Below are 17,281 nucleotides of genomic sequence, written 5' to 3' on the forward strand. Positions count from 1 at the left end.
GAGGGAGTGTTGGAATTTAACACTTGAGTTGAGGCCGGAAGACGTGACTTGTTACGTTGAATCACGGGATGTTTGGAGTGGGAGGTTCTTCATGTGTGTCATGGTAGACGACGGTTGATATTGAAAGGGAGTGTTAAAAATGATACAATACCAACTTGAAGGACTCGAATGATTAGTACGGTAAAGTACAAGGGTAGTACGGTAATCTCTATAGGGGTGGTTGGAGGAGATTAATAAAGTCTAAGGTGTAATTTGAATTACTTGAAGTTTAAGTTCGTTTATATTTATTTGTTAGAGTTTTGATAATTGAGTTTATTATTTAAATTCCTAGTTTGAGTTTGAATATGTAGCTTATAAACCCTAGAAGTTAGGTTTATTTGTGTGTCATTAATTTCTTCATAATAAGCAAAGAGTTGACCGTGTGTTGTTCAAATTAATCCTCATTTTGGTGTTCTTGATTCACTTGTTTAAAGTTTAACATTACCTTGTACAAAATGCAAAAATATCTTGTGTTTTAATAATTTATTCAAGGAGAAAGCTCTTATTTTGTAAGTGATGGTGAAAGAAGAAGTCTTTCTTTATGTTTTGATGTTTGTTTTACATCGGATTTAACTTAGTACAGGAAATGGATCACTCGATCTATTGGAGTGTGAAAAACCACATGATCTTCATCATGAGATATTTCTCTCTAAACCCCATCATCGTAAGGAAAGGATGTGGAGTCTAGCCACTCTTGGCCGGTGATGAATTCTGACACTGAGAAATTATAAGCTTCATAATAGTCCATAATGTGATAACCTGGCCATGTGACTCGACCGTCTAGATTGGAACCAGGACCAACGTTGGCATACTCGCCATAGTATAAGGTGTCCCAACCTTGTTCGTCTTCTTCGGACCAATGGATCCAGCCCTCGGGGTCAATTAAGTCATCGATGTAGGACTCAATGATGACGGTGCGAGAGTAGGGCCTCCATGGCCTCCCAAGATAGCTTTTGACCGTAGTTGTTGAGTTACGAAGGTCCTCTGTAGCCAGAATGGAACAATTCTGAAAGGAAATCCCTGTTTGTTGGTCAGGAGAGTCCCTTGACTGTGCGGAGATGACAGTGAACTGACCAAGCATGGGCATTCTGGATATGAGGTTGCATCCCTGGAACACTGCCGCTGCATTGCCAAACACGTAGTCTATGGTCCCATAAATGTCGCATTCTCTGTAAAATTGCCTGAAGGAGTGGACGTACAACGTGTCCTGGTAACTGCTTATGGTGCATCTGTACACTGCTGCTAGGTCTGCATTCACACGAAGGGCTACTGCCTGGTGCTTCTCTGCTCCTGCTAGGTTGTGAAACCCGATGTCGCGTGCCAAGAATCCTTCACCTGACACAGCTGTTGATCCATTCGATCATTATTTCAAAAACGTGCTTTACTTATTCGTAATGAGTGAGCTTAATTAAATTACCAACAGTGGCAGATCTGAAAGTAGTCCAACCATCAGCCACACTTCTGTTTCCTGTGATTATAGTAGTATCACTTCCGTCTCCGAGAAGAACCATGTTGGTTTTGTAGCTAGGGATGTCTACATTTTCTTCATACAACCCCTCTTTGATGTAGATGATGACCCTGTCAACGCTGTTGTTTGGAGTAAAATTTATGGCGTCGGTGATGGTGGTGAAGTTACCGCTCCCATCGCTGGCCACAGTCAGTGTGTTTGCGTCGTAGTTGTTATAATCATAATCATCTTGGTTGTGGAAGATCTTGAGCTTGTCGTTGTGGATAGCCGAGAGAAGAGAAAGACAGTTGCTAACATGCTTGTAAGAAGCGATGATGCTGGCGACTAGAAGTGGTTTTTGAGGGCCAGATGCAGACTGTAGGCCTTCTAAGCAAGTATTCTTGTTGGTGACAGCTGCTGACAGGAAAGCTCTCACATCCGCCAAGTTTAACGTTTTGGGGTTGGTGAGCCGAGCGAGGGACTTGTTCAACGAGGCAACAGTTATCTGGTGGAGTTCATTGCAGTCTTGGATGGTTCCCTTCTGCTTCTCGGTGATACTAATATGAATATCATCGCCGTCCAACAAACTTAATACTTTTAATGCTTCTGATATAGCAACCTTGAGAGATTGGAGGAGGATATTATCAATAATATTGTTATTGTTGATATCTATGGAGACTGAGATCTTTAAGCAAGCATCCGGGTATGGCGTAGACTTGCAAATTGCTAGAGATGTGGAAGGGAGAGCCCGATTTGTTGGCATGAGTATTAGCATTAGTATTATTGGTATTTGTTTGGAGAAATTAGACATGTTAATTGTTTGTGCATATGGATGGATTTACAAAATCTGAATTTAACATCATATATCCTAGCTAGGAATGCAAAAAAACAAAAGCATGCATGGATACAAGAGCCGTGACTTAGGACAAAAATGTCACATGTCCTGCCTTCAATCATCAAGCAAATTCCTCCATCTTTTATCTTTCTAATTCACGGGTACCGTCTCTTAAGGAAATTATATATCTATCTAAGTTGGAAGTATCTTGTCATCTTCAAGACGTACAATAAATCTGAGTTTGGACAGGAATATCATATCACGTGGGTGGGGCGCCAAAACCGCGTTAAAAGTCAATATAATATCTCCACAACACATACGCCTTGCTTTCCTGTGCCCTGCCCTACATCCAATGCCACATTAAACTTTGACCCAAAATGAAACCACACACCGACAAGCATCAACGCATACAAATCTATTTCATTCAACTTGTCTTAGTTTCATTTATTTTTCTTTTTCTTTAGAAATTAGCAAATGAATTATTAAACCGCCATACTCACGGTCACGGTGGGTGGGGGATTCCAATTTCCATGTCGTTATGGCAAAATGTGTCATTTTCCCATTCACATGCAACCAAATCTCTATTTATGTAACTTTCACATTTTTCTTTTTTTTAATGTAAAGGGCTTCCTCAACCCATTCACATGCAAGCAAATCTCTATACATGAATCTCTTATGGTGAATAACAAATTAAGTCCACTTGCTCTGTTTCTTGCATATATATATATAGAGAGAGAGAGAGGGGTTAAGTATAATTTGAAAACTCTTTTGAGCTAAGAAAACCCAAGAAACTTAATAAAAGGCTCACATGTTTCTACGTATAGGGAAATTCCTAAAATAGCTCTTTTTAGAAAGATAATTCTCAAAGTAGCCCTTTTGACATATTTATATTAATTTAACAATTTTTTTAAGCACGTAAAAATATTTAAGGTTCGCCCTTACAAAGTTTTGAATTAAGAATACATATATTTTTTTAATAAGTTTCATCTTTACAATTTTTAACAAAAAGGTACATATTTTTTAACATATTTACATATTAAATTATTTTCTAAATATATAAGCATTATAAAATAATAATAATAATAATAATAATAATAATAATAAAATAAGTTAACTTTTATGATTATTTTTTTTCACGTAAGTTGATTACAAAATTTTGAAATTACTATTATAAAAGTTGATTACAAAATAATAGAAGTTGATTACGAGACAAATGTTATAAAAGTTGATTACGAAATCTTAAACTTTAAAAAGCAAATTAAACAATCAATTTGTTTACTGAAAATGTTATAGAAAAATACAACCTTTAATATGTTAGTTAGATATTTTCTTATATCATATTTAAAATGGAAATGTAAATTTAATAAAATATATATATTCAAGTCAACAAAGTTACTATTAATTTATTGAAAAGAATTTTAAAATTCAAATTTCATTTTAAAAAAGTAAATACAAAAGTACGTGAGCCAGAAAAGAGATAATATTTTGCCTTCCAATTTTACCCTTGTAGTACTTCTATAATAGTTAAATATTAGAATAAATTATTGTTTTATGATAATGCAATCTCAACCATTGAATGCTAATGAATTAATTAAATGAATGGATCAGATTGAGTTTTCAGGGTTTCTTCAATTCAATAAGGTTTTAAAAATATCCATACCATATATATATATATATATATATATCGTTTTTTTTGTGTTACATGTAATATATGTTGTAACATTTAATACAAAATATCGAAACATAAAAAAAAAATTGTTTTGCTATTTTTTAACATTTTTTTACTAATTTTTATATATGTTTTTAGGAGAGAGAAAAAGTTATATTTATATTTACATTTTTTATTCACTTTAATTGTGAACAACAAGATTTAAACATTAATTAAAAACGTGTGGTTGATAATGAGTTTCTAGAGTTTTCAGAACTCAAGTGGATTTTTATTTTATACTTAGCATATATATATATATATATATATATATATCTACTAGTTTGAGGCCCGCGTATTACACGGGTAATTGATGAAAATTTTAAATTTAATCATTAAGTGAAATACAGTCAATAAAATGATCATATATTGTTAATACAATTACAATTTACATTAAAATTACATAATTAAGATTACATAAATATGTTACAAATAAGTAAAACCTTCCTTGTACACTACATTTGTGATTGTATTGGTCGATATACATTGTTTATCAAAAATCAAAATCTTTTATCCATGTATGCTTGTAACTCTTGATAAGGTAACATATAGGTTTGCTTATAACTCTTGATAATGTATCCATGAAACTAACAAAAAAAAATATTCATGCACATAAAATACCATACATTTTAATTAATTAATATGATGTCATTTGAGATTATCCGCTTATGTTTATCAAAAAAACATGATTATCCAAAAAACCAGATTACCTGAATGTTGTTGATATAATCATCCTTAGAATCTTTAGAATTTATGATAAATTTGTTGGCATTAATATTCTTTGTATGACAAATTTTTAATTAAGTTTATATTTTACAAGTAACAATTGTATAATCAAGCATCATATAAAACAGAAATACTATCACAAAATGATTTGTTTCATTTCATATGAAATGTAATTGCCAGGAAAATAATAAAAACATACTAACCTTAAAGTCATATTCAAATAATAGTGAGTTAACAGAATATTAGAAGATTTAAAGTTACATAAAGTGAATGTAGTTATTCTTTTTTACAGTAGTTGAAAATATTAGATTAGAAATGCTTAAATTTGAATACCAATCCCATGTTATTAGTTAATATTATGAGAAGTTGTTGGAATATTTAATTAATCTACATATATTAAATCCAAAATTAATTTTTTTAATACACATTTAAATTAATCACCAAATTTAATTAATTGCCAAATTTAACCCGTGTTATTAAGAAAATACACATTTTCTTGAGTTCAAATGCATATAAGAAAATTATTAAATTCAAATTTGAAACCTATCTTATATAAAAATTTATTAAGTGCTGATCGAATCACAGTTTAAAAACAATTTGTAGTTTACCGTATAAATCCAAATTATTCGACAATGATGCATCTTTATTTTCTTTATTTTACAATTACCCGTGACTTAAAATTTTATTCGAACAGACCTGTAACTTTAATTTTCATATTTCCTTATTTTTTTAATTTTCATATTTCCTTATTTTTTTATTTCAACATTAATGTTAATAAATGAATCAGTTAGGATTTATATTTATTTAATAAAAATATTAAATTCATATATTGAAATGACTTAAAAGATAAGAATTATATATTAAAATTGATTGAAAAAGATGTTAGAAGGACTAGGAGGTTGACAAATGACAAAAATGATACACTTTTATTAGAGTATATAAATGTGTGTTTTAGTGGGCACGTGCTAACGAACTGAATGTGGCTGGTCTTGAAAGAAACTTAACCAGACCTGTTTCTTGATTACAATTAATTAAAGACATCGATTTGATTGAACTGGCTAGCTGGCTGGGTACAACAAATATGCACATTCGTCAACATCTGAATTAAATGCTATCATAATTAAGGTGTAAAATATATGCATGGGTGAGAAACATATACAAAAATAAAAATATTGAAACTTAATTATTATTTCATGAAGAAACTTTGCAGTCCTACACTTTCTTGTTTACATTAAGTGTTAAGTATAATAAAACCACATTAAGTGATTGTACTTGTTTACATCTCTCTTTTAAGACTTGGGGACAATATGAATTCTGTTTTAGTTCATTACTAATGATTTGCTGCATAAATAAATTATATTAATCAAGAAACAACATATATATATATAGTATCAAACATGCACGTACATGAATTAATCATATATATAATCAACGACAAGAATTATACGAATACTTGATCGAAGGAAGTAACTCACTAAGATAACTAAATAAGTATAAATTTTCTGAATGAATCCTCAAAGCGTCAATCCTGCGGTATACTTGACACCGGTGGATGGCAACCAGGAGTTTCCTAAGAGGAATTGTGCGACGGTGAAGTTGTTCGCTTGGGTAGATACATTAAAGGCATGAAGACCCGGCCACTTGACGCGGCCTCCTAATCCAGCACCTGGGCCATAGTTCATGTACTCTGCGTAGAAAAGAGTATCGAGGGCGAAGTCACCGTTCCATTCTAGCCAGCCTTCCGGCCTTATGAGGCCACTGATGTAGGACTGCATGATGATGGTTCGAGAATACAGCTTCCACGGGCGTCCGAGGTATGTCATACTGGAGTTGGAGATTAATTCCGTGGATATGTTGGAGAACTGAATCGAAAAGCCCGAAGGCTGAGTTGGTTCCTTTCGGCCCTGTGCGGTAATGGTGTTCTTCTGGTTCGGGAGGCCCTTCCTGGCTAGGATCTGACAGTTCTGGAACACCACCACCCCATCTCCAAATATGAAATCAACGGTGCCTGTGATCAAACAGTCTCGGTAGAACTGGCGCATCGAGTGGGCGTACAGAGTGTCCTGGTACCCCGTGATGGCACACCGGAAAACGACCGACAGGTCCGAGTCGGATCGAAAGGCAACTGCTTGGTGCTTCTCTGGGCCTGCGGTGTTCTCAAACCTCATATCACGAGCAATGAAGCCCGCTCCCTTGACAGCAAATGTAGCCGAGCGATAGGTGGTCCAACCGTCAATGAAGTTGCGGTTTCCAGAAATAACGGTGAGGTCCATGCCATCCCCGATCATCATGACGTTGGTTTTCTTTTTACCGATCTCCACATACTCCTGGTATACGCCTTTCTTCACGTAGATCACATAGCGGCGGCTGCTGTGGTCTGGGACTGCAGAGATGGCATCCATCACCCTCGTGAAGTCGCCGCTACCGTCTGCCGCCACCACAGCATCAGCTGCTATATTATCGGCTTTGGCCTGGAGGAGTTTCCTCAGCTCTTTTCCTTTTAGCCAACCAGGAAAATTAGCAGCAGCAGGAGGAGCTTTTAGCAGCTTCCTCCGTCCACTCCCAGAGTTAGAATTAGGGAGCGCGCGCACCATGCCGAGTATTTGACGCACTAAGGAGGTGACCTGGCCAAGGCTACCGCCTACCAGTGTCTTTACGAAAGTGTTTGTGCCCTCAAATCCATCCATGCAAGTGTCTTGGTTACCCAGTGCCCCGCCAAGCCATGTCCTCATATCAGCACCCGTGTTACCAGTGCTGTTATAATTAGAATGCCCCCCTTAATTTGCCATACAGCAAATTAAACCAAATTAATTTTTAATGAAAATAAATTAATTAAGAGCTAGCTAGGTGGCGTACGTACCAGTGGTGGGGTTCTGGGAAGCTGATAGAGTCCAGGTGAGTTCATCAGCAGAGAGATCGAGTAGATCAAGGCAATCAGCAATGGCGTTGGAAGCCCTGAAATCCCCACCGAGAGTACCACTAAATCTGGAGACGATGGAGATCACGTCTCGGACTATTTGAATGGTGGACTCGACGGAATCCACAAACTCAGATCCGGGAACCGATAAACATTCATATGCATCGTTGCTGCTGTAAGCGTGAGGAGTACAAGTAGATACTAGTACTAGTATGACGACGGTCGTAAGTGGAAGTGGAGCCATGATTTTGAATTGTTCGTTAAGCTAGCTAGCTAGTTATAAATTGTGTAATATGATGGAGTCAGCTGTGTGGGGGTGAAATTAAATGAACGAATGAATTAATATGGTTTGGGAGACAGGTGAGATATTTAATGCATGGGATGGGATATGTCTTTATGTATTGCGTGCCAGCCTTGTTTCCCTTGTAAGTGTTTTGCTGCCTTTAAGATCCATCCATCCATATATAACGAGCAAAAGTTAGCTAGTGTTACAATAATAATAATAATTCAAGATTCTGTTCTCGCTCCATTGTTTCTTTGGGCATCAGTCCCCATCCTTCTTTTCGTGCACCGCTCTGCCGCTTTTGCTCATCACTTTATCAACAAAAAGCATGCACCGTGTTACTTTACCCAAAACGTACCTTCATACCCTCCTTTTTCTTTTCTTTTCTTTTGTCACATGCATTTTCCTTGTTATTAGAATCAACTCGTTTTTCCTAAATGCATCGATCCCTCCTTATAAAAAATTATAATGAACTCATTGACAAAACTTTTCCAACTCCGTAAGGTGAACGACTTCTTCTCCATGCAGCCACATTCACCAGAGTTATTTATTAGTCACTTGTGGATTCTAAGTTTTTTTTTCTTTACTTTAAAAATATGTATATTATTATTATTAATCTAATTGTTTAACAAATATACATTAATTTTCATCAATAGATCGATGAAGGCATAAATCTTTCTATATATATTCTAACAAAAAAGAACTAGCGGGGTGTAACATATGACCATTGGTTATGGCCGTTACATTGAATACTCGCCGGCCGGAAGCATTAAAACTACACGCTAGACATTGCCTTTGTGAACGTATATGTTTGATTTCAACATATACGCCGCATAACATATGCACCTGTATGTTTGTGTGTGTGTAGGGTTTGGATCAAATACAAATGAAATTAACGTGCTAATCATGAGAATCAAGTAGAGTAATTATATATACAAATAGAGTAATTATCATAGAGTAATTATGTAATTACATTATGATGTAATTACATAATTACTCTACTTGTATATATAATTACTCAACTTGATTTTCACGATTAGTACGTTAATTTCATTTGTACGTTAACTTTCCCATATATATATATATATATGTATGTAGGATCAGGATCATGTGAGAACTTTTTGGAAATTCAGAACTGTGAGAACCATTTTGGACCATAAAAAAATCCAAAAATTAAAAAAAAATCATAAAACAAAAAAAAAACACAAAAATAAAAAAAATAAAAAACAAAAGTTCTTATTTATCATCCCAGTTTCTAAAAAAAAAGTAAAAAAAATTCTTGGTTTAGCTAAATTATACATATACATATATGTATAATATATACATATATGTACACACATGTTTTTTTTATACACATATGTATAATTTAAGGTAAATGATAATGTATATATGTGTACATTAGATAACTAGAGATTAAATGAAAGTATACATATGTGTATAGGTATAACACGAATTAAAAAGAAAAAAAAATCGGTTTTTTTATTATACATATATGTATAATATATACACACATGTTTTTTTCTATACACATATGTATAATTTAAGGTAAATGATAATGTACATATGTGTATATTACATAACTAGAGATTAAATAAAAGTATACATATGTGTATAGGTATAATACGAATTAAAAAAAAATTCGGTTTTTTAATGAAACCGGAATGAAATATAAGAATTTTGGTTTTTTTACTTTTTTAAAATTTTCGGTTTTTTTTGTTTTATAATTTTTTAAATATTTTCTTAGAGGTTTTTTTAATGATCCAAAATGGTTCTCAAAGTTCTCAATTTACCATACACACACACACACACACTCTAATAAAATATGACCACTTTTGCCACTTGTCAATCTCATAGCCATCCTCATATTTTTCTTAACCAATTTTAATATATGGTCCTTGTCTTTTAAGGCATTTCAATAAATGAATTCAATATTATTTATTAAAAGTAAATCATAACCGATTCATTTATTAACATTAATGGTGAAATAAGAAAACAAAGAAATATAAAAATTGAAGTGGTAGGTCTGTTAGAATAAAATTTTAAAGTCATGGGTAATTGCAAATAAAGAAAATAAAGGTGCATCATTGTCGAAGAATTTGGATTTGTATGGTAAACTAAAAATTGTATTTAAGCAACAGTGCATAGTTTTTTTATATAAGATTGGTTTCAAATTTGGATTTAATAATTTTTCATATGCATTTGAACTCAAAAAAATGTGTATTTTCTTAATTTTCTCCAAACATTTTGTATAAACATGAAGAATCTATCTACTCTAACAAAATACTATCACTTTTGCTACTTGTCAATCTCATCGTCATCCTCACATTTTAATATATGACCATATATACCATATATGCAACCAATTTTAATATATGGTCCTTGTCTTTTAAGCCATTTCAATATATGAATTCAATATTATTTATTAAATGTAAATCATGACAGATTCATTTATTAACATTAAACGATTCTTACTTATTTGTAACATATTTGTGTAATCTTAATTATATAATTTCTGTAATTTAATGTAAATTATAATTGTATTAACAATATATGATCATTTTATTAACTGTATTTCATTTAATGGTTAAAATTTAAAATTTTTATCAATTACATGTGTAATACACGGGCCTCAAACTAGTATGTGTGTGTATGTGTGTGTGTGTGTGTATATATATATATATGGGATTAGTGAATATACGGTTGTTATATATTTAAGTTAGATACAAAACTATCAAAACTAAAAACTATGTAGTTTTGATCCAAATCTAATTAAATCCCTAACTTCCCTGATTACCTCTTCATCATTCGTTCAGTTTTCTTTGCTTTTCTAGTGAAACATGTAGCTAGCTTGTTGTGTGAAACCTAGAGTAGCCTAGAGATAGGGGTATTCTACTTCAAAATCTAATTCTTCGATCTTGGCCTAGAGAATTGTTCGTTCAATCAATTCTACTCCAAAAATTGATGAAATCCAGAGCGGTAAGCATTCTTAAATTACACGAAAGAATAAAAGAATTCGTCTATTGATGAATTCCAATTTCTATTCATTAAACCTAGTAATTGTCAACTATAGAATTTTATTGTGCTTTCTGTTTGAATGATGATGTTAATCTTAGGATGCTACATTATTGGCACTGATGTTGTATGTTCGACAATATTCTTATGTGTTACAACGTCTATGCTGAGCATCTGTTGGAACCGCTATTACAGACGATGCTTGCATTGTCGGGCCCAAAAACCGCAATTTTGGTAATTATTTCATTTGATCACTGACCCATTCACTGCTGTTGGATAAGGTAATTATTTAATTTAATCATTGACTTGTTCACTGTTTTTTAGGGTTGTTAAAAAGCTCGTGAATCGCTTGAAGCTTGCTCTAAATAAAAACCCTGCTAGTAAACAAGCCATGCCGAGCCAACTAGGTTTTGTGACTTAGCCGAGCCAGAGCCAGGGTTATCTAGTTTATAAATTTTGCAATACTAAAAAATATAACTTTTTTGTCTTTTGTATATCAGTATGTATAAAATAAAAAATATAAAAATAAATAAACTTAATGAGTTTGGCTCGTGCTTATTCACAATCCGAGCTCAAGCTTATTAAATTGTCACACCACAACCTAAGGCGGAAATGTCGGGGCGTGATCCGATTGCTAACAGCTCGAAGATATTATCATATATAAAATGTGACAATATCTAATTAATTATTTTAATTCAAATGTACACACAATAATCAAATACAACAAAACAATTCAAATAAATAAATAAAATCAATTAAATTTAAGTTTGTCTTCAATATAACCCTATGGTCTTTCTAAGTGTCCATTCTTCAACTCAGGCAACCTGTATATGCGTAGAAAATGGAGTTTTGTCAACAAACATGTTGAGTGAGTTTACCACCAAGTTTTGACATAAAAAATAATGTTAATATAATAAATAAGCAAAACGTAATAAATGCGGTAATGAAATCAAACCATAAGCAAATAAGTTGTCGATTAAACCATTTCCAAGCGAATCGGGCGCCGGTAAATCAACCATGAGCAAATAATGAGAATAAGACCGTTGCCAAGCGAATCGGGTGGTGTTCAATGAGAATGAGAACCCTCTCCAAGGGGATATGTCAAGCGAATCAATACAATAACACATAAGCACATAACAAGTAGATTTGATTAATCACACACAATTACACGTTTGCTATTTTGATATGTATGTATATATAGATATGTATATATAGTATTATATACGCATATGTGCCCAAAACGTTTATGAAAATCGAGTAAAATAGGGGAATGATAAAACTCACCTTAGACGGAAGGCAAGTGATTAATAAATTCGACAACGAACTAATGATTTAAGCGAGTCGTCCAATACACGTCAAACGAGATAACAAATCAGAACCTAAAACTCTGTGATATGAGACTATAAATAAAAACGAACTTAATGCCGCTGGAATCAGTCCAAACAGATGAGTAGAACTCTAGTTATGTTGATTTTAATGTTTAAATGAGCGGGTACTGACCAGAATCCGAACTCCGATTCGGAAGTCGGATTTTGGGCAGTAGCCTTAAAATTATGTTTTGAAAATAAAAGTATTCTGGACCGAACGTTGAATCCGACCAGAAGCATGAGAAAACGTATAGTCAAACTTGTTGACTGTTTTACCCTTTATCGGGTTTTGAATCAATTGACCAGTCAACACCCTTCAATCACCTAAATTGATTGAAGGCTATTGGCTAGGGAATGTGTATGAAAAATTCTACAGTTTACAACTTACCCGGAAAGTGAAAAAACAAGGATAAACGATGTGTCAAAGGTCCTAAAGTAAGCAAAGTCAACCGTCAAGGCTTGTGTCTTTAACGAATATGTAAAAACCGACGGGTTTACGAGCTGGGCAGAAAGTAGGACGGCTGGAGTATGTTCTTTAGGGTTTGATTAAGGTTTACAGCAGATGGTTATGTCTTGTTTATATAAGAATAGCTAAAACGAACCAAATATGGGCTTTTTGGCCCGTTTAAGCAAGTATATACGATTTAAGGAAAGAATCTTCGATTTATTCACAAAGATCTGATCTTGGACAATGGAAAACGAATTAGGAATGGTATTTTAGTTGTATGATGTTTACTTGGACCTTAATTCACTCTAACATGCTTAAAATAAATGATTTTATACCTTAAACGAACTAAAGCTTAAATGATCTGTGCAGGTACCCCGTCGCGCTGCGCGGCCACCTAGGGTGGTCCCGTCGCGCAGCGCCCCGGGCCACAATGGGAAAAGTTTCATTTTTTGCATTTTTAGTCCCTATAGTTTGATATTTGGTCCATTATTGAACTTTTTATGTTTTAAATAGGGTTTAGACATTATATAAAGTACGAGGGGTATAAATTGAACATTAGAAACTTAAATATATTATTTTTGTTTAATAATGAAAATCTAAATTATTCCCGGTCGGTTTAAACGTAAACGAAAAATCCGAGATGTTACATAAATAAACATGCAGAGCCCCACATAGGCTAAGCGGCTCGTTTAACTTTGAGTTCAAGCCCGAGCCCAATCTGACTCGGCTTAGTTCAACTTGTTTACAACTCTTAACTGTTGTGCATATTATTCTTTCCTTGCAGATTGAGTATGAAAGTCATTCATGAACAAATGATTGAGTTATGGAAGAAGCATTTTGAGGTGAAGGAAATGGTGGTGTTCTTTTATGTAGGCTACATGCTTTGTACCAAAGGCAATTTGACATCCTTGGATTATTGATACAAAAACTATTGGACGAGATTTGTGAATTGTGTGCCTGTTAGATTATAATTTGTTATGTTGTAATGAAAATTTACATTCTTTGTATGAATGTATGTTTCAGCCCCTGGTCTTGTACCCATTTTGTTTTAAGTTTTTTTGTATTTGACCTTATTAATGTTAGTTCATTGTATCGTGACGCACTTCATTTTAAATGTCTTTATTTGACTTGTTTATTAGGCCATTTTATTTTGGCCCGTTTATTATTACTTCACTATATTGTTCTTTTAACAATCGGTCATTCATACAGTTAGTTATGAACAGGGGCGGACCTAGCTCTTTAGCAGGGGTAACCTCCGCTACCCCTCAACTTTTCGTCGATAGTGTAAAAAATTATATTTTTGGACAAGTTTTCGTATTTCGTTACCCCTGAAAAAATATGACGTTACCCCTATTTGTTTAAAGCTCAACCAATTTAAAAATTCAACCAAAGAAAATCCCAATCAAAGTTTAAAGCCCAAACCAATTAAAACCTATTAACCATTTTTCAAAAATAATACTCATTGTACGGAAATTGGAAACTAGACAGACATCAAACAGCGTTGCACCAGACACCACCACTCGACACCATTTTGAGATTTAAGTTTTTAATATGATTTTGGATATGCAAATTCAAGAACATGAAAATAAATTCAGTGAGGTCTCAACTAGTTTGTTAGAAAATATGTCTGGTTTAAATCCTTGCAATTCGTTTTCTAAGTTTGATATATCTAAGATAGTGTCATTTTATGAGATGCGTCTGAATGATTTTAGTAATGAAAAAAGATGGTGTATTTCGGGTGATGATCTTACGACTTTTTATCACACTATAAAGGAAGATGATAAAGTTGCAAAAATGAGTATAATGTTTGACCTTGCTCGTGTAATGGTGGAAACGGGAAAACACACCACTTTTCCTTTGGTTTATCGAATATTGAAGCTAGCGTTGGTTTTATCGGTTACAACCGCAACCATTGAAAGATGTTTTTCTAAATGAAGCTTATCAAGATGGATTTGTGCAACCGAATAGGTGATGAGTATTTGAACAATGCTTTAATTTGTGCGATCGAAAGAGAAACGCTTGATAAAGTAAAAGAAGACGATGAAAGTAAAAGAAGACGATGTAATGTCTCGATTTCAAGCTTTCAAAAACCGAATAGGAGAAATTTGCACCATATGTGTTTAAATTTATTTATTATCGTGTTTCTATACATCAAGGGCGGCTATGAGGCAGGGCCGGGTGGTCAACCGATCCCGGCCCGACACCCCAATAGGCCTGAATTTTTATTTTTTAATTATATATATTTAAAAAAAATATGTGTTTTTAATGTTTAAATTCAGTTACACAACTAATTTAAGGGCCAGTTCTTTCGCCTTCGGCCTAAAAAAATTTCACGATTCTCGGCGAAGGCCCTAGTTTACATTGTGTGAAATATGGTAAAAAAAATTTTTGAACGTTACTCTTAAAATTGATGTCTAGATCCACCACTGGTTATGAAATGAGGGGACTAGAAAGTTCTCAACTGATTTTCATTTGCTATACCACAAAAGTTTGGTTAAAGTTCCTATTTGAAAAAAAGTTGAGGGTATAGTAAATTATGAAGACCGTAAAGCGTCTTGTTGACCACCTCTCAGATTCAACTGGACAGAACAGTTCAAGACATTTGCAGAAAAGAATGGCAGGTTCATAGCATGTTTTGCATCTTTTCTCCTGGATCAGTCGTGTATTAAATTGGTTAGGTAATATGACACTACATGGGTCAAATATGACACTAAAAATTGCTGAAAAATGACATATTTGCCACAGAATGTTGTTCATGAACAGATTTGACCAAAATGCCCTTGACGTCAGATTTGCGGGTCAGGTTAAGTTTTCAATCAAACTAACGATAGATGCTACAGGCCTGTAACTAACTGTGAATCTCTAAAGTCATAACATAGCTACATGTATCAACACAAAGTCAATACAGAAAGGCGAGCCAATGATCATTCCAAATTAAAAGCCAAAACCTACTAATTTACTAAAGTTAGGCTAGTAAACCGTTCACTATGGTTTTAATCCTCTGACACCGACTGACCGAAAGTAAGAAAATAAAACCGACAGCGAAACCAAACTGATGCCCGGTTTGGTCGGTTCCACGATTTTAAACCGAAACGTGAACACCCCTACCGCACCCATTTGCTGTGAGCTTAGATTGACCAGGCTACCCAAATATGAATACCATTATTTAAGCTGATATTGTAATTCAAAATTAGTGTACGTTACCATTATTGATGATCAGGCTTTTTTTTAAACAAATCCTGATTGATACTTTGTCAAATGCAGTGAAAAGCTCCAAGACAGTTACTAATCCAGGTAATACAGTAACGAATTGGCCCGTTTATTTTTTAGCTAAGTTCTTTTATAATACTTAAAAAATGACACAATTGGCCCACTTGAAGTATCTGCATGTTATCATTTGAACATGATTTTTTATATTAATAACGATATCTATCGGTTTAATTATTATGTTTACATGGTGTATATCGAACTGCAATATATCTTGCACAGTAAAGTGGACAAAATGATAGGCAAAAAATCAATATGATCCTGGACAAAAATGATAGATCCACCCCATACTAAAACATTATGAGAAAAAACCAAAATCTTAGTATCTAATCAAATTCAAAAAAAATTAATACAGTACTCAAAAGACACAAAAAACATTGCACATATCTTCAAGCCCATCCACAAATCATCCTTCTATTTCTAGTACATCATCTTTCGCCTGAAAGAAAAACTTAAATATGAGAATAATTTTAACAAAAAAAATGATTAATTTTTAAGTAAATGTGATCTTACCTTCTTTTTTGGACACCCGGTAATGTAATGACCTAATTCCTTGCAGTAAGAACAAGCTCCCTTTTTTTTTGCTTCTAAGGAAGATTTTAATCTAGTTGCACTCTTAGGACGACCTTTTGTATTAGTATGAACTTGTGGATCAGGAATAGAAATTTGAGGCATCATGTTTACTTGCGAAGTTCCCACATTAGAATCTTGTGACACACTCTAGGGCTACTTTGACTTTGTTCGAGTACTTTGCTCTTCTAAAAACTTCAACAACATGTTATTTAGTTTCGTTATCTCAGAGTCTCTTGCTTGCTCGACCGCTTTTCTAAAATTTGATTGAACACACCATAAAGTTAATGCACTAACCTTATTCCCACTATGTGTGTCTTCGATCCCAATAGTGCAATTAGCCAACTTATATCTAGTATCAAGTGTCCACTTAGGTAAATATAATGATCAGGGAGGGTTTGAACATTCTTTTTCTTCAGTACATATAAGATATGCTTGTATAACATCCCATATGTTTCAAACTTTGAACAAGAACATGTAACATCTAAACTTATCTGAGAGACGAAACTTAACATTTCTCCAATATATTTTATCAATATTCAATTGTCCAACCTTGTAGTTGATTTCTTCTAAACTCTTGCTTATTGTCTCGTGAGTTAAATTGAAGGTAGCTTCGGTCCATTCCTTCATGAATACTTTAAAGAGTTGTTTAGTGTAACGTGAAC

General features: G+C 33.6%; 2 protein-coding genes across 2 annotated transcripts; both read right to left on the reverse strand.

The window, feature by feature from the left end:
- Nucleotides 1–640: 640 nt before the first annotated feature.
- LOC143566882 (putative pectinesterase/pectinesterase inhibitor 12) lies at nucleotides 641–2,297 on the reverse strand. Its single transcript, XM_077053455.1, has 2 exons — nucleotides 1,457–2,297; nucleotides 641–1,383 (listed from the first exon to the last, which is right to left on the reverse strand). The coding sequence occupies exons 1-2, from the start codon at nucleotides 2,295–2,297 to the stop codon at nucleotides 689–691; spliced, it is 1,536 nt and encodes a 511-aa protein (XP_076909570.1). The 3' UTR covers nucleotides 641–688.
- A 3,969-nt stretch (nucleotides 2,298–6,266) lies between these two features.
- On the reverse strand, nucleotides 6,267–7,760 carry LOC143568090 (pectinesterase/pectinesterase inhibitor PPE8B-like). The gene is made up of 2 exons (XM_077054331.1): nucleotides 7,613–7,760; nucleotides 6,267–7,528 (listed from the first exon to the last, which is right to left on the reverse strand). The coding sequence occupies exon 2, from the start codon at nucleotides 7,482–7,484 to the stop codon at nucleotides 6,267–6,269; it is 1,218 nt and encodes a 405-aa protein (XP_076910446.1). The 5' UTR covers nucleotides 7,485–7,528; nucleotides 7,613–7,760.
- Nucleotides 7,761–17,281: the final 9,521 nt, after the last annotated feature.

This window comes from Bidens hawaiensis, unplaced genomic scaffold (assembly GCF_021521415.1).
Source record: "Bidens hawaiensis isolate Kalapana, Puna unplaced genomic scaffold, B.hawaiensis_p1.1 tig00001236_1, whole genome shotgun sequence".
Taxonomy (NCBI): domain Eukaryota; kingdom Viridiplantae; phylum Streptophyta; class Magnoliopsida; order Asterales; family Asteraceae; genus Bidens; species Bidens hawaiensis.

Coding starts and splice junctions, on each gene's coding strand:
- LOC143566882 (XM_077053455.1), bottom strand. CDS start 2,297: ATGTCTAATTTCTCCAAACAAATACCAATAATACTAATGCTAATACTC. Junction 1,384..1,456: donor TTTCAGATCTGCCACTGTTG/GTAATTTAATTA, acceptor ATGGATCAACAG/CTGTGTCAGGTGAAGGATTC.
- LOC143568090 (XM_077054331.1), bottom strand. CDS start 7,484: ATGAGGACATGGCTTGGCGGGGCACTGGGTAACCAAGACACTTGCATG.